The sequence below is a fragment of the Ovis canadensis genome, chromosome 4 (assembly GCF_042477335.2).
Source record: "Ovis canadensis isolate MfBH-ARS-UI-01 breed Bighorn chromosome 4, ARS-UI_OviCan_v2, whole genome shotgun sequence".
Lineage (NCBI taxonomy): Eukaryota > Metazoa > Chordata > Mammalia > Artiodactyla > Bovidae > Ovis > Ovis canadensis.
Genome location: NC_091248.1, coordinates 91,078,646 through 91,092,111, shown reverse-complemented (window position 1 = coordinate 91,092,111; position 13,466 = coordinate 91,078,646). Strand labels below are relative to the sequence as shown.

At 47.4% G+C, this 13,466-nt stretch overlaps 1 protein-coding gene across 4 annotated transcripts; it reads left to right on the top strand.

Moving 5' to 3' along the window:
* The first annotated feature begins 3,727 nt into the window (after positions 1 to 3,727).
* Positions 3,728 to 12,889, top strand: IGFBP1 (insulin like growth factor binding protein 1). 4 transcript variants are annotated; one of them, XM_069586834.1, is made up of 5 exons: positions 3,728 to 3,869; positions 7,647 to 8,424; positions 9,949 to 10,133; positions 11,222 to 11,350; positions 12,210 to 12,889. In XM_069586834.1, the coding sequence occupies exons 2-5, from the start codon at positions 8,079 to 8,081 to the stop codon at positions 12,339 to 12,341; spliced, it is 792 nt and encodes a 263-aa protein (XP_069442935.1). In that variant the 5' UTR covers positions 3,728 to 3,869; positions 7,647 to 8,078; the 3' UTR covers positions 12,342 to 12,889. The 4 variants fall into 4 exon arrangements, with proteins under 4 accessions (XP_069442935.1, XP_069442933.1, XP_069442932.1 ...); XM_069586832.1 differs by lacking the exon at positions 3,728 to 3,869 and adding an exon at positions 4,449 to 4,593; XM_069586833.1 differs by lacking the exon at positions 3,728 to 3,869 and adding an exon at positions 6,899 to 7,409.
* Positions 12,890 to 13,466: the final 577 nt, after the last annotated feature.

Genomic DNA, 13,466 nt, shown 5'->3' with positions numbered 1-13,466 from the left:
TACAAATATTGCTTTAATATAATTCAAATTTGCAAAGACAAAATGCCAGAAATTTCTTCAAAACAGAAAGCACCAGGCCCACATAGAATCCTACTGAACATTTAAGGAAGAAGTTATACCAATTCTCTGTAATAATCTTGCAGAATATTGAAGCAGAGGGAGTAATTCCTAGTCCATTCTATGAGACCAGCATTACCATCACACCAAAAATGGAAGAAGACTTTACAATAAAAGATTACAGACCAGTGTCTCTCATTAACATAGAAACAAAAATCCTCCACAAAGTATTAGAAAGTTGAATCCAACAGTGTATTAAAAAGAATCACATTACTTGACCAAATAGGATTTATCCCACGTATACAGGCTGGATCAACACTAAAATTAATGTACTCTATCACATAACAGGCTAAGGAAGTACCACACAATAATACCAATAGACACAGAAAAAGCATTTGACAAAATCCAACACCGATTCATGACAAAAACTCAGTAGACTAAAAATAGAAGGGAACTTTCTCAACTTGTTGATGATTATCTACAAGAAAACTACAGCTAAGTCATGCTTAATAGTGAAAAGCTCAAAGCTTTCTCAATAGGAGCAGGCACAGGAAAGAATGACCTCTTTCACCATTACATTACAACATTGTACTCAAAGTCCTAGGTAATGCAGTAAGACAGGAAAAGGAAATAAAAGTATACAGATTGGAAAGGAAGAATTCTAATTGGGTTTATTTTCAGACTGACATGGCCATCTAGGAAAAAGAAATCTGGAATAATCAGAAAAAGATCCTGCAACTAATTAGTCATTTTAGCAAGGTTGCAGGATACAGGTTAATATACAAAAGTCAGTCTCTTTTGAAAATAACAGCATTACATTAATGGAATTTGAAATTAAAAACAACACCCCCCCAAAAAAACACCCATTTACATTAGCATCCCCCAAAATGAAATACTTGTGTATAAATGTAACAAGATATGTATGAAATCTATCTGATGAAAGAGATAAAAGAAGAATTTAATAAATAATTTAATAAACTTAATAATGGAATTTAATCATGGATAGGAAGACTCAATATTGTCAAGATGTCAGTTCTTCCCAACTTCAACTATGGACTCAAGACAATTCCAATCCAATCACTAAGTTACTTTGTAGATGTCGACAAACTGAGTCTAAATTTTATATGGACGGGAAAAAGACCCAGAATAGCTAACACAATATTGATGAAGAACAAATTTGGAAGACTGACATTACATGACTTCAAGATTTATTATAAATCTACAGTAAATAATTATAATATATAAATGTATAGATCTATAGCATGGAGTGTGGTATTGAATTAATAGACAAACAAGGCAATGGAGAAGTTTAGGGAGTCCAAAATAGAGCCCCATTAATACCATCAACTGGTCTTGTACAAAAGAACAAGGGTAATACAATATAGTAAGATAATTTTTTCAACACATGGTGCTGGAACAACTACACATTTACAAGCAAAAAAATAAAAATAAAAAAATCTAGACACAGGTTTACATTCTTTGCAAAAATTAACTCAAAATGGATTACGGAACTAAATGTAAAATGCAAAACTATAAATTCTTAGAAGATGACCTAGGAGGAAACCTGGATGACCTTGGATATGGTGATGGCTTTTTCAGATACAACACTAAAAACATGATACATGAAAACAAAAATTCGTGAGCTATACTTCAATAAAATTAAAACCTTTGGATCTGAGAAAGTAAATGTCAAGAGAATGAGGAGAAAACCCACAGACTGAGAGACTATATTTGCAAAAGACAACTCTAATAAAGGACTGTTAGATAAAATGCTAAAAGAACCCTTAAAACCTAAAAATAAGAAAACATCTTCATTAATAATGGTCAAAGGCCTTACAAGACACATCCACAAAGAAGAAAAACAGATGGTGACTGAGCACGTGAAAAAAATGCTTCACATTTCATCTGGGAAATGAAAATTATGACAAAGAGATACAACCACACAACTATTAGAATGACCCAAATCCAGATATTGACAATACCAACTGATGAAGACGGTGTGGAGCAAAAGAACACTTATTTACACCTAGTAAGGGCATCCACAGATGTTCACTCTCTAATGTGGCTGAGACCCCTCCCCCGGGGATGTACACACTTGGTGTGGTAACTGCTAGAGGTTGTAACGTAGGAGGCCATCGCCTACTTTTCTGCCCAGGGTGCCCAGGGTCCCTGCCCTTTGCCCAGGTCAGAGAATTAGCAGAGTTGAGCAACCTCATGCCTGGCAGGCGTGAGCAAAACACTACATTGTTGCCACATTGTGTGTGTGGGAGAGGTCCTGCTGCCCTTGGGCTGGTTGGACCGGGTTTGGTGAGGGGGATCCTGAATGTCTGAGGTTGACTGATGGGCCCATAAACATATTAAGGTCTTTGTGTGGACAACTGGGGAGATAGACCTACTGAGGGATGTCATGGGGCCAGTCTGGTGCAGCAGTCTGTCCTACTCATAGAAGTCATGGACACTTTATCCATCTATGTAACCACAGGCCTCATCACCAAGAAATGACCGTCAACACTTAACCACACAATATGATGCCCAATGTAGCGGAGAGGCTACCGATTTCCCACAGCTCATGGAGGGGTCTGGGGCAGACTCTTCCTTTGTACAGAGGGCAGTGAAGTCTTGCTGGAAATGACTCACACAGCTTGTCTGCGCTTAGCAGTAGAACTGAGACCAAGAGGGCTCAGGTCTCTTGGGTCCTTCCAAGATCTCTCCATAGCCCCATGCAGCCCACCTCACCCGCTTCCAGCAGCGTTCTATCCTTTGCCTCTTCCCCAGAACTTTCCATTCCTAGCTTCTCATGGGGTGATTTTGAATGGGAGTGGGATGCGGGGAGTCTTCTAAACCCTTGCCATCAAACTGTAGTGAGCCTCAGGGTCCTCTGGAGAGCTTGTGAAAACAGGACCAGCCCCCACCACAGAGGTTCTAAGTTAGTGTCTGGGTGAGGCCTGAGAATAAGCATTTTTATCCAGACTCAGGTGATGTGAGGCCAGTCTAGACCACGACTGAGGCTCCTGGTGCAGGAGGAGGGTGGGGAGTGATCACCCTTGAACACCGCCCGTGTGCCTGGCACTTGTGTTGCAGCTCCAGTGGCACCCCAAATGGGAATGCAGGATGAGTGGCCTGCCACAGCAGAGTAAAGCCTGGTCTTTCTGTGGGCCCCTTGGGCACCGGCCCTGCCCAGGCACTCTGTTTGTGCTCCTGTGTTTGGGATCTGGGCTGTGTCGACGTGACAAGAGCAAGGTTTACTTTTCCACTCTGACTAGCTGGGGGAGTAGGCTCGTCCTCAGTCTGTGGAGCGGTGCCCTTCATCGCGCAGGAGCTGGCCAGCAGGCCAGGCATTTGCAAGATTTACATCATTCGGCGTGTCGATCGATTGGGAACACAACAGAATATCTTTTTGTTTTTTTTCCCCCAGGTTAAAAACAACTTCCCTTCAAGGATCCCCTGGATTTCAGTGCTCTCTCCCTTTGAAAGCCTGGCTTTGCCCTTGATCTTTGCATTGTTTTTCAAAGCAGGGATTGCCCAATTTTCCGGCTGCTGGTGAGTAAGCAGCACGCGGTGTGAAGGCAGAATTGGAAACAGTGGGTGACGGAAGGCCCCACACATTTTCATCATCCAGGGAGTACCCCGCTTCTGCTCTATGAATACACGCTGCGGCCAGCTTACATTTGGTGGTGGTGGTGGTGACAGCTTACATTTGTTCAGGGCTGACTCTGCCAGCCTCTGCATTATCCCCATTTTGCAGACAAGGAAACTGAGGCCCCACGAGGTTACACAATATGGTGGACATGAAATTCAAGGTGTCAGCACAGGTGGGCTTGCTGGGGGGCTCCCGTGCCTGCTGATGAAACTCTCAGAGATGGGTTCTTGGAGCTGGAACCAGAGATGGTGTGCTGTAAATCATTATGAAATGATCAGCAAAGACACTGTGTGCAGCCCCATTCAGGTCCTATCTCCTGGGCCCACTTGGAAAGACTGCCTGGATTATGTGAGCTCCTTTGCTTTTCTGCAGTGGGAGCAGTGGTTTCCTTTCCTCTGCAGGCAGAAAATTTACAAAGGCGGGTAGGGAAGGGGACTGCAAGGCATCTTTGGCATTTTGCCTAATTGATAAAATACAAATTTCACAGCCAGCTCTGAAAACTTCTCATATGTACCCCTAAAGCTGCTTTTTACCCTTGTCCCCCCCCACCCCCAGATACACTCCCAGTTGCCCTTGCAGGCGCAGACAGTATTGACCCATCCTTACATCAAATGTCTCTATGTGGTTTGGCATGAAGGGTACCAGCTTTGATTTGGGCAAAGGAGGCTTCCTTCCTGCTGGTGCGATAAGCCCTACCTCTAGGGCTCCTGGGGAGGACCCCTGCCAACTCTGGCAAGCACAGCTTGGTGCCAGAGACACACAGTGCACGTACAGGAAGTCACGGCTCCCCATTTCCCCACCACGCCCTGCTCTCCATGCCCTGCCTCCAGTGGAGCCCGGCTGTTGGATTCTACAGTCCTTGGGAGGATGGGCTGGGCCATCTATTAGTGTCCCAGGTATGGATGGGGCAGGGGCCTCTGGGAGCCTGTCCCCTGCCCACCCAGTCTGGCAGGAGGCACACAGCTAAATGCAGATTTATGTAGCTTTTTGGTATCCCTGTAACCCACTGTCACACTCTTTGGAAGTGCAGAGGGGGGCAGTTCATTTCACCTGGGAGCTGCCCAGAAAGCTTCTCAGGGGAGAGGAGCTTCAGGTGGGCCCTGGAGGATGGAAAAGGGGCAGGAAGGAGTTCTGGGTGTCAGGAAGAGCAGGACTAATGCCATGAAGATGAGGGTGATAGGGACATGTGGGTGGTAGCGTGAGGAAAATTTGAGCATGGAGAACATCAAGAAGAAAGTCTTGAAGATATGACAGTAATTTTCTTTTTTTTCCATGGGTGTGGGGAGGTGAGACCTTAAGCCTGGAAAATGAGTGGGGGTTTGCAGGGCTGAGAAGATGCAAATGCCTGGCCTGCTGGCCAGGGTTGAGGTTCCAAGGCTACAACACTTAAGGAGGGGTTCCCTCTCTGGCTCACTCTATACCTCAGGGCCTCTGGCAGGAGTGCCTCCTCATGCTAACAGAGGCCAGACTCTGGGAGTCTGACCACAGGGGGCATGGAAGTCCTGTCCTGGCTGTGGATGCCGGCTAGTGGGCAGCGGGACCTGGCATCCAGGATGCACCCAGAAATGAGCACAGGAGCAGCCACCTCTCGACCTGCCAGGGGAGGGCAGCTCATCCTCACAGGACAGAGGGACAAATGGCCTGCAGAGGCCTCAAGGAAGGGCCCTGTCCATTCGTATTGATGGAGTCGGGAGCAGGGAGACCTCTGTCTCTGGGTCAATGGCCATTTGGTTTACTGCAAGCCGGGGAAATGTTTGGGAAATTGATCAGCCAGGAGAGGAATTTCCACTACGTGCAGGGTGACTGAGACCTCAGAGAGGAAGGGAGGGATCTCACTGGGCAAATGCACAACTGGGTGAACTGTCCAGGGCTGGCACGCTGCCAGGCACACAGTAGGCAGGCCCCAGATAGTACTGTATGATTCTCTTTCATGTGTGTCATTAAGGAAACATTTCTTTAAAAAAAGAAGGAATATAATAGCTTTACAATGTCGTGTTAGTTTCTGTTGTACAATGAAGTGAATCAGCCATATGCGTACATATATCCCCTCCCTTGTGGACCTTCCTCCCACCCTACCAGCATCCTACCCCTCTAGTCATCACAGAGCACCAAGCTGAGCTTCCTGTGCTTTATAGCAGGGTCCTATTACCCCAGCCTCCCGATTCATCCCACCTTCCCCACTGCGTCCACATGTCCGCTCTCAGTGTCTGTGATGCTAATCCTGCTTTGGAAATAGGTTTCAAGTAGGTACCCTGATTCTACATTGAGGAGGTCAGAGAGAAAATTCAGAGCACAGATTCTTTGGGGGAAATAAAATCCTTTAGGAACTCACCTCAAAAATAATGTTATAAAACTCAGAACTGTTGTCAGCTCCTGAACCAGAGACTAAAAATATGACCAAAATGACCATGAACTTCCAATTGCAATTTTTTTCCCCCACCAACCTTAATTTTATTGTTGCTGAGGAGATGCTGGGGGCAAGGAGAAGTGTGTGTGTGTGTGACAATTTATTGATACATAGAGGCAGAACACAAGGCAAGTAACTTGGTGAGGGCCACAGAGCCAGTGAGTGGCTGGAAAAAGATCTAGTAAGTTAATTTAAACTCGGTTCTTCTTGAGATGGGGCTTCCCAGGTGGTGCTGGTGGTAAAGAACCTGCTTGCCAGTGCAGGTAGCTATAAGAGGTATGGATTCGATCCCTGGGTTGGGATGATGCCCTTAGAGAAGGAAACAGCAAACCACTCAAGTATTCTTGCCTGGAGAACCTAATGGAAAGAGGAACCTGGTGGGCTATAGTTCATGGGGCTGCACAGATTTGGACAGGACTGAAGTGATTTAGCACACAAGATTCCTGAGATAGATAATATAACTGATAATGTAAGGACCTGATTATACCAAAGAATGTAGTATTTACTAGATAATGTGAATCCAGAGGGCTAAAAAAAAGAGTGTGAAGGGAAGACCAGTCTCTTCCTTAGTTGCCTAATTTCACACCTTCCCCTGCAAGGCGGGCCAATTTCTTACACATTCTTCTTAAAATAGTCCATACATTTAAAATCACAATGGCACATACCTTCACTTTACTTGTTTGTGCATGAACAATAGCATATTCTGTGCCTTCCTATTTTTACTTGACTTGGAAATTTTACTTGCCCAATCTTACAGACCTTGGAGATTTTTCTCTCTCAGTAAATATAGAACTGCCTTTTTCTTGTCAATAGCTACCTGGTTTCCGAGGACTGGGTGCTAGAGAGAGTGCCTGGTGTCTGGATGGGAGCAGGCCCATTTCTCACTGTCTCGGAAGCTACAGTGACATTTTTCTTTCCATCTAAGAGGATATCTAGAGACAGGAAGTTTAACAAAAGAGAAAGCCATGATCATCGATTCCTGATAAAAATCTGATCTGAGGCTGAAAGACAGAGGAAACTGGGGTCTGCCCTCAGTTCGTTAGCCTCGGCCCTCTCTCTCTCTCTTTTTTAAACTTATTATTATTATTTTTATTTTTTGGCCACACCATGTGGTATGTAGGAATTTAGTTCCCCAAACAGGGACAGAACAGGTGCCCTCTGCAATGGAAGTGCAGAGTCTTAACCACCGGACCACCATTAAGCCCTTCTCTTAATGGCTCCGAGTCCCTCTACTCCCTGGAAGCTCTGTTAACTGGGCTTTGGGGGCTATGGTGAGACTGCAGAGCTTGGCATCAGCCCTGGGAGGTATTGTCCCTTTCCTTCCTTCTTTCCTCCTGAGACAGGCTCTCAAGACAGCAACTGAGGGGCCTGTTTGTCTTTTTCCTGAAGAAGCAGAAACAGTTCCAGCTTTGCTACTGAGAAACAAGGCTTTTAGAGACTTAGGTTCAAAGCGCTCCTTCCTCTTCCCGGGCCTTGATTTCCCTACTTGAAAATTGATGAGTGGGCTGGCCTCCTCCAGCTCATCTCTCCTGCTTTCCCTAGGTCGGCCAGGGAGCACTGACAGGCTCAACCTGAAGACGTCCCTTGAACAAAACAAGCAAGCGCCATCCTTCACGTGGCCGTGCGCTCCTGGCTGGAATTGCACTTTGGCTCCAGGTCTGAACCTTAACAACAGGACAAACACAGTCTGAAACGTGGACCGTTTGCCCTCCTTCCACCCACGGTTTGCGCAGGGCTGTGCACGTACAAACAAAACAAACTTATTTTGAACACTGCTCTCGAGCACGCGGCGCTGCCAATCATTAACCCCTGGTTGAGGTGGCCCAGCCCGCGCCCTTCAAAAGGCGCACGCGGTGCTCAGCGAGCATCGGCCACCGCTCCTGAGCCACCGCCACCACTCAGGCAGCATCCGCCAACCGAGCCGCCCCTGCCGCCCAGCGAGCGCCGGTTCCTGTCTGCCACCCACCGCTGGAGATGCCCGAAGTCCTTGCTGTCCGAGCCTGGCCGCTTCTGCTATCGCTGGCCGTTCAGCTCGGCGCGACGGTCGGCGCTCCCCAACCCTGGCGCTGTGCGCCTTGCTCAGCCGAGAGGCTGGCGCTCTGCCCGCCGGTGCCCGCCTCGTGCCCAGAACTCACCCGGTCCGCGGGCTGCGGCTGCTGCCCGATGTGCGCCCTGCCTCTCGGAGCTGCATGCGGCGTGGCTACTGCTCGCTGCGCTCGCGGGCTCAGCTGCCGCGCCCTCCCGGGGGAGCCGAGGCCCCTGCACGCCCTCACCCGAGGCCAGGGCGCCTGCATGACCACGCCCAGCGATGAGGCCACAGGTACCACCTCTCCTCACCTGGGTTCCTCCCCTGGGACAGATGGGGTAGGAGGCTCGGGCAAGGCAGGGAAGGGTGCTCCACCAAAGCCAGTAGAGAGCAAACCCAGCAAACTCAGAGCTTGCAGCCAAAGCTGGAAGGGGAAAGGATTTTAAGTCGCCTAGATGAACCCTATTGTGCGGTCCTGCAGGGGCGCTCAGGATTAGGGAGGACACACACAACTTGGTGAGAGAGTTGGGGAGGGAGCCCAGAGCCCTCTTGGCAGCCCACTGACCTATAGAAACCTGGACATGAGAAAGGAGGGAGGCCATGGGGATGCCCAGGCAGTGGGTGCCACTCCAGGTGCCCCTGGCTCTCCTCTTTGCCATTTTCCTAAAGGCCTGCAGTGGGAGCCCATCCTGCTGGCCTCCTGGGAAGTGTTTGGAATGTCCTTTGTAATATACGTCCTGTGCAGACCATTATGTGCTTACCAGATGTTTACAGAACAAAATGTGAAAGTTTAGGTACTTACGTTCATTGCCATAGAAAAACGGTGTTTGATGTGTGTGCCGCCTGCTCAGAACTTGACAATTAGAGCTTTCCCGAATTTAGCAGTGATTTATTTGTAGTGAGCAGCAGAGGAAATACCCGCTTCTCTACCCTCTCTCCTTACCTCCCTGTTCTGGCAGCTGCGTGTCCAGTGTGGTTCTGTGATTCTTGGAGCCTTTCTGTGGCTCTTTGTCCTGATGGGGATGCGCTGGAGGGGACACGGTTTTTCTTCTGGTTCTCTGCCTTCAGAGTCAATGAAATGGAGTCATCTCCATGGCCCTCAAAGGATAGGGCACCCCCACTCCAGGGGAGTCCCGCAGGAGATCCAGTTCTCCATCATTCTGTCCATGTACCAAACCCAAACCTTAGGACCCCCTGCATGAAATCTGGTGACCCTCTCTCCTCTTCCCAGGGTTGTAAAGAAATCACTTTGACTGTGGGAAGGCAGAGTCACTGGAAAAGAAGAGAGTAGAACTGCAGTGTAGACCCCACCTCTGAATGAACCTACCACCTGTTCATAGGGAATTACTAAAATGCCCATTTTATGGATGGGAAAGAAGAGGATGGGGTGAGGATCTGAATTGTGGTTTAGTCGCTAAGTCGTGTCTGACTCTTGTAACCCCATGGGCTATAGCCCACCAGGCTCCTCTGTCCATGGGATTCTCCAGGCGAGAATATTGGAGTGGGTTGCCATTTCCTTCTCCATTTGAACTGTAATCCATGGCTTTCTCAGGGCTCTTCCCAGGCTTTGACAAATGTGCGTTTGGCTATATTAGAAGCAGAATCACAGGGCACTCTTGCCTTTGGTATTGCTGTTGGGTTACCCCTCTACCCAGAAACCACTAAAAGTTCCTTTAAAGAGGGAGCAGGCAAAACTCTGGGTCACTATGGCCGTCCTGTCCCTGTTTGGTTTTGTGGGAAGGGAAGCAACTTCAGGGGGTCACAGGTGCAGATGCTTCGGTGAGGGGGGCTCATGGGCTTTTGTTTTTCCATTTTCAGATACAAAAGACACCACCAGCCCAGAGAATGTGTCCCCAGAGAGCTCAGAGATAACTCAGGAGCAGCTTCTGGACAATTTCCACTTGATGACCGAGTCCAGTGAGGACCTGCCCATCCTCTGGAATGCCATCAGTAATTATGAGAGCTTGAAGGCTCTTGAGATCAGTGACGTCAAGAAGTGGAAGGTGAGACCCTTGAAGCAGGTGGAACCTCTAGCTTGAACCTGCTGGGCCCTGCCAGTTTGGTCCTGAGCCCTGGCGAGAAGCACATACTTCCCCCAAAGCCTAGCAGACATTCCTCAGTTTCAACAAAGGAACCTGCTGGATAGAAAGAAAATGCAGTCCGTGCTGTGCAGCTTTAGATGCATTACTTCATGTCTCTGAGCTCATCTCTAAAATAAGGGTGTCAGACTAGCAGTATCTAAAGAGCACTAAGCTGTTCTTATCTTCTCCTGTTGCATCTTTCTCCCCACTTTTAAGAAATTGTGTTAAAATATTCATAACATAAAAGTTAGCCCTTTAACCATCTTAAAGTATAAAGTCTAGTGGCTTTAAGTATGTTCACATTATTTTGCCTTTTCATCTTCCCAAATGAAAACTCTGTCCCCCTTAAACACGAACTCCGGGTAGCATCTTAATTGGTGTCTGTTTTCAGTTCTACCACTTGAGGGCGACAAAGAATCAAAGTTGGAGTGACGGTTCATTTGTGAACCCAAAAATCACTTCTGCAAACACGCATCCTCAGAACAGTGGAGGATGGAACTGTTTTCTAGGCACTTCAGAGTTTCATCTGGAAATGATAACAATAGGGAAAAGTTCATCCTTATTTCAGATTGTTCAAATGAATGCCTTAATCCTCAATGAATTTGGCTTATGTGAACTAACCTTGCAGAGGAAAGTTGTACAAAATTTAGAAGTCTCTGCTACTAAGTCCTCCATTCACAAAGTTGTGCCCAGATGACTGGTGGCAGAATTATCCATGGTGGGGAGGGGAGGCAGGATAGTCGGAGAGCTCATGGGGTTAGTGATGCTCTTGACTCCTTTAGGTGCTTAGCGAATGTTCAGGAGGGAGGACATGGGGTTCCCATCTTTTATGTTAACAGTTCAGGACAGAGATTAGCCACCTCCTTCTACAGGTGAGAGAGTGAGGCCCAGGGAAGGCGGGTCCAGGCCTGTGCTCAGAGCCCACATAAAACCTTCTGCATTCACTCCCCACCTCCACTTGAGGCTGACAGTACACTGTCCTTTATCCCAATGTCAATTTATCGTTTTAGGAGCCCTGCCAGCGAGAACTCTACAAAGTGTTGGACAGATTAGCCAGGGAGCAGCAGAAGGCAGGAGACAAACTTTATAAATTTTATCTGCCAAACTGCAACAAGAATGGATTCTATCACAGCAAACAGGTATGTGCATCCTCACAGGATGGCCCCTGCTACTCACACCTCTGCTAAGCCAGTCTTTCAGTGAACAGGGTGTCCAGCTCCAAGTAAGCACCATGAAGCCCCATAACTGATCATGTCATGTAAGACTAATTTCTCTGGGACTAGGAGCCACTAGCCCCTGGGAGCCTGAAGATCAGCTCGGTGCTTACCGTCAGTGGGGGACGCTAGACTCAGGGGTCCTGGGCTGAGCGTTATTCCGTCATCCAGCAAGTATGAGCAGGTGGGGACCTTCACAGGCCCCTCAGGATCTCAGTTTCTCACCATAATAGAGAGAAAGGGGACAAGTCTACTTAGGAAAACAATGATCTGTTTCGACATCTCTCACATTTTTCTCCCTGCAAAGGAAAGTAAATGAACTTTATAATTCAATACAATAGCATTGTTTCTTGGATAATAAATGAGACTAACAAACCAAGACCTAATTTTGAAGAGCGCTTTCAGACTCAGTGAAGCCCAGATTCTGTGAGTATTTCTGGAGGAAACTGAGGACCAGGAAGTGCTTTGTAACAGATGAGGAATTTGTCAGGGAAGGTCTGCCATGCATGGACAGGCTCCCTCTGGGTTCAGCAGCTCTGATGTATGGGCTGTGAAGCAAACAGTTGCGCACATGCTATACCATTCAACACACACCTGACATCCTTATTGCACCTGGCACTTGATCTTTGTCTCCATTGTGATGTAGGCTTTGCCCTCAGTCACGGTCACAGCCAGTTTGGGGGGCTGGGTTGCTCACAGTTGGTTCTCAGCTGGGCAGCACGGAACTTCCCCTCCCCCTCAGCCTCACTGGGGCTGCTCTTGACCTTGATCCTTCTCTTTGCAGTGTGAGACGTCGCTGGACGGAGAGCCTGGGCTCTGTTGGTGTGTCTACCCTTGGAGTGGGAAGAGGATCTTGGGGTCTGTGGCCATCAGAGGGGACCCCCAATGCCAACAGTATTTTAACTTACAGAACTGAAAACAGATGCAATATGATTGAATTCCTGCACATGAAATATTTAAGTACATAGTATATTTATACTCTGAAATACACACACACTTTTATATAGAGAGATGTATATGTATATATATGTAGGAATTACTTTTTTATACGCCACATATTACTTGTAGTTTATTTATTCACCATAAATTTATTTTTCTACACAGTAACTTGTGTTATATTAATTTATATATCATGAAACACTTCCCATCATGTTGTATGTAAAAACTTGCATTTTAGCTCTTCAGGGGTTCATGCTTCTGTCTTGAAGAGCATAGGATAATATTGCCTAGCAAGTAGCAATGATATTTTTCAAGTGATTCAATGGAGGATGTTTAAGCTGCATGTAAGAATGATTTACTTTATTTACCGTGTTTAGCGTAAATTGGCAGGGAAACTTAAATGTTGATTATGTAGTCAAAGCTACATGTGATGATGTCATTAAATGTTAAAATATGCATTGGATATATTGTCAAACATGGGAACACAGTGTAAACATGAAATAAATGTCCCACTCTGGAACATTGCTACTGTCGTGGACATTGGTTGAACATAACGTCTTCTTCCTTCCTGAGTTCCTTCTGTCCTCCATCCTGCCCCTTCCTTGTGCAGCGTTGGTGATTAGAGCCTGCAGGCTCCTTGTACCCACAGCTGGCAGGTCTGCCTACCCCACTGCCCAGGGCACCCCTCCCTTTGCAAGCCCTAAGCTCTCCACTAGCTCTTCCCCTTCCTCTTGAAAACAGGCCGGGGTTTCTCCCATTTTCAGTGCAAGATAGAATCACTTCCTTAACCTCCCCCTCGCCTGTCTGTTCTCTGACTCTGCCCGACCCTGTCCTCTGCAGCCTCCAGTGGTGTCCTCCATGACGGCACCGTTGGCCCCTCTGTTTGCCTGACTAAGCCCTGAGCTCACAGCGCGAGTCCTCTGTTCTGTGGATTTCTTTCTTTCTCTAACTATTCTCGGCTTGCTTTTCCTGACACTGCCCCTTCCTCATTCCTGCCTGCCCTGCTGACTGCTCCTTCCTTGTCTCCTCTGGATGGACATCTCATCCCTTCTAGTGGATCCCACCAGGTCCCTACCTGATCTGGGCTCCCCGTCTTGGGTCT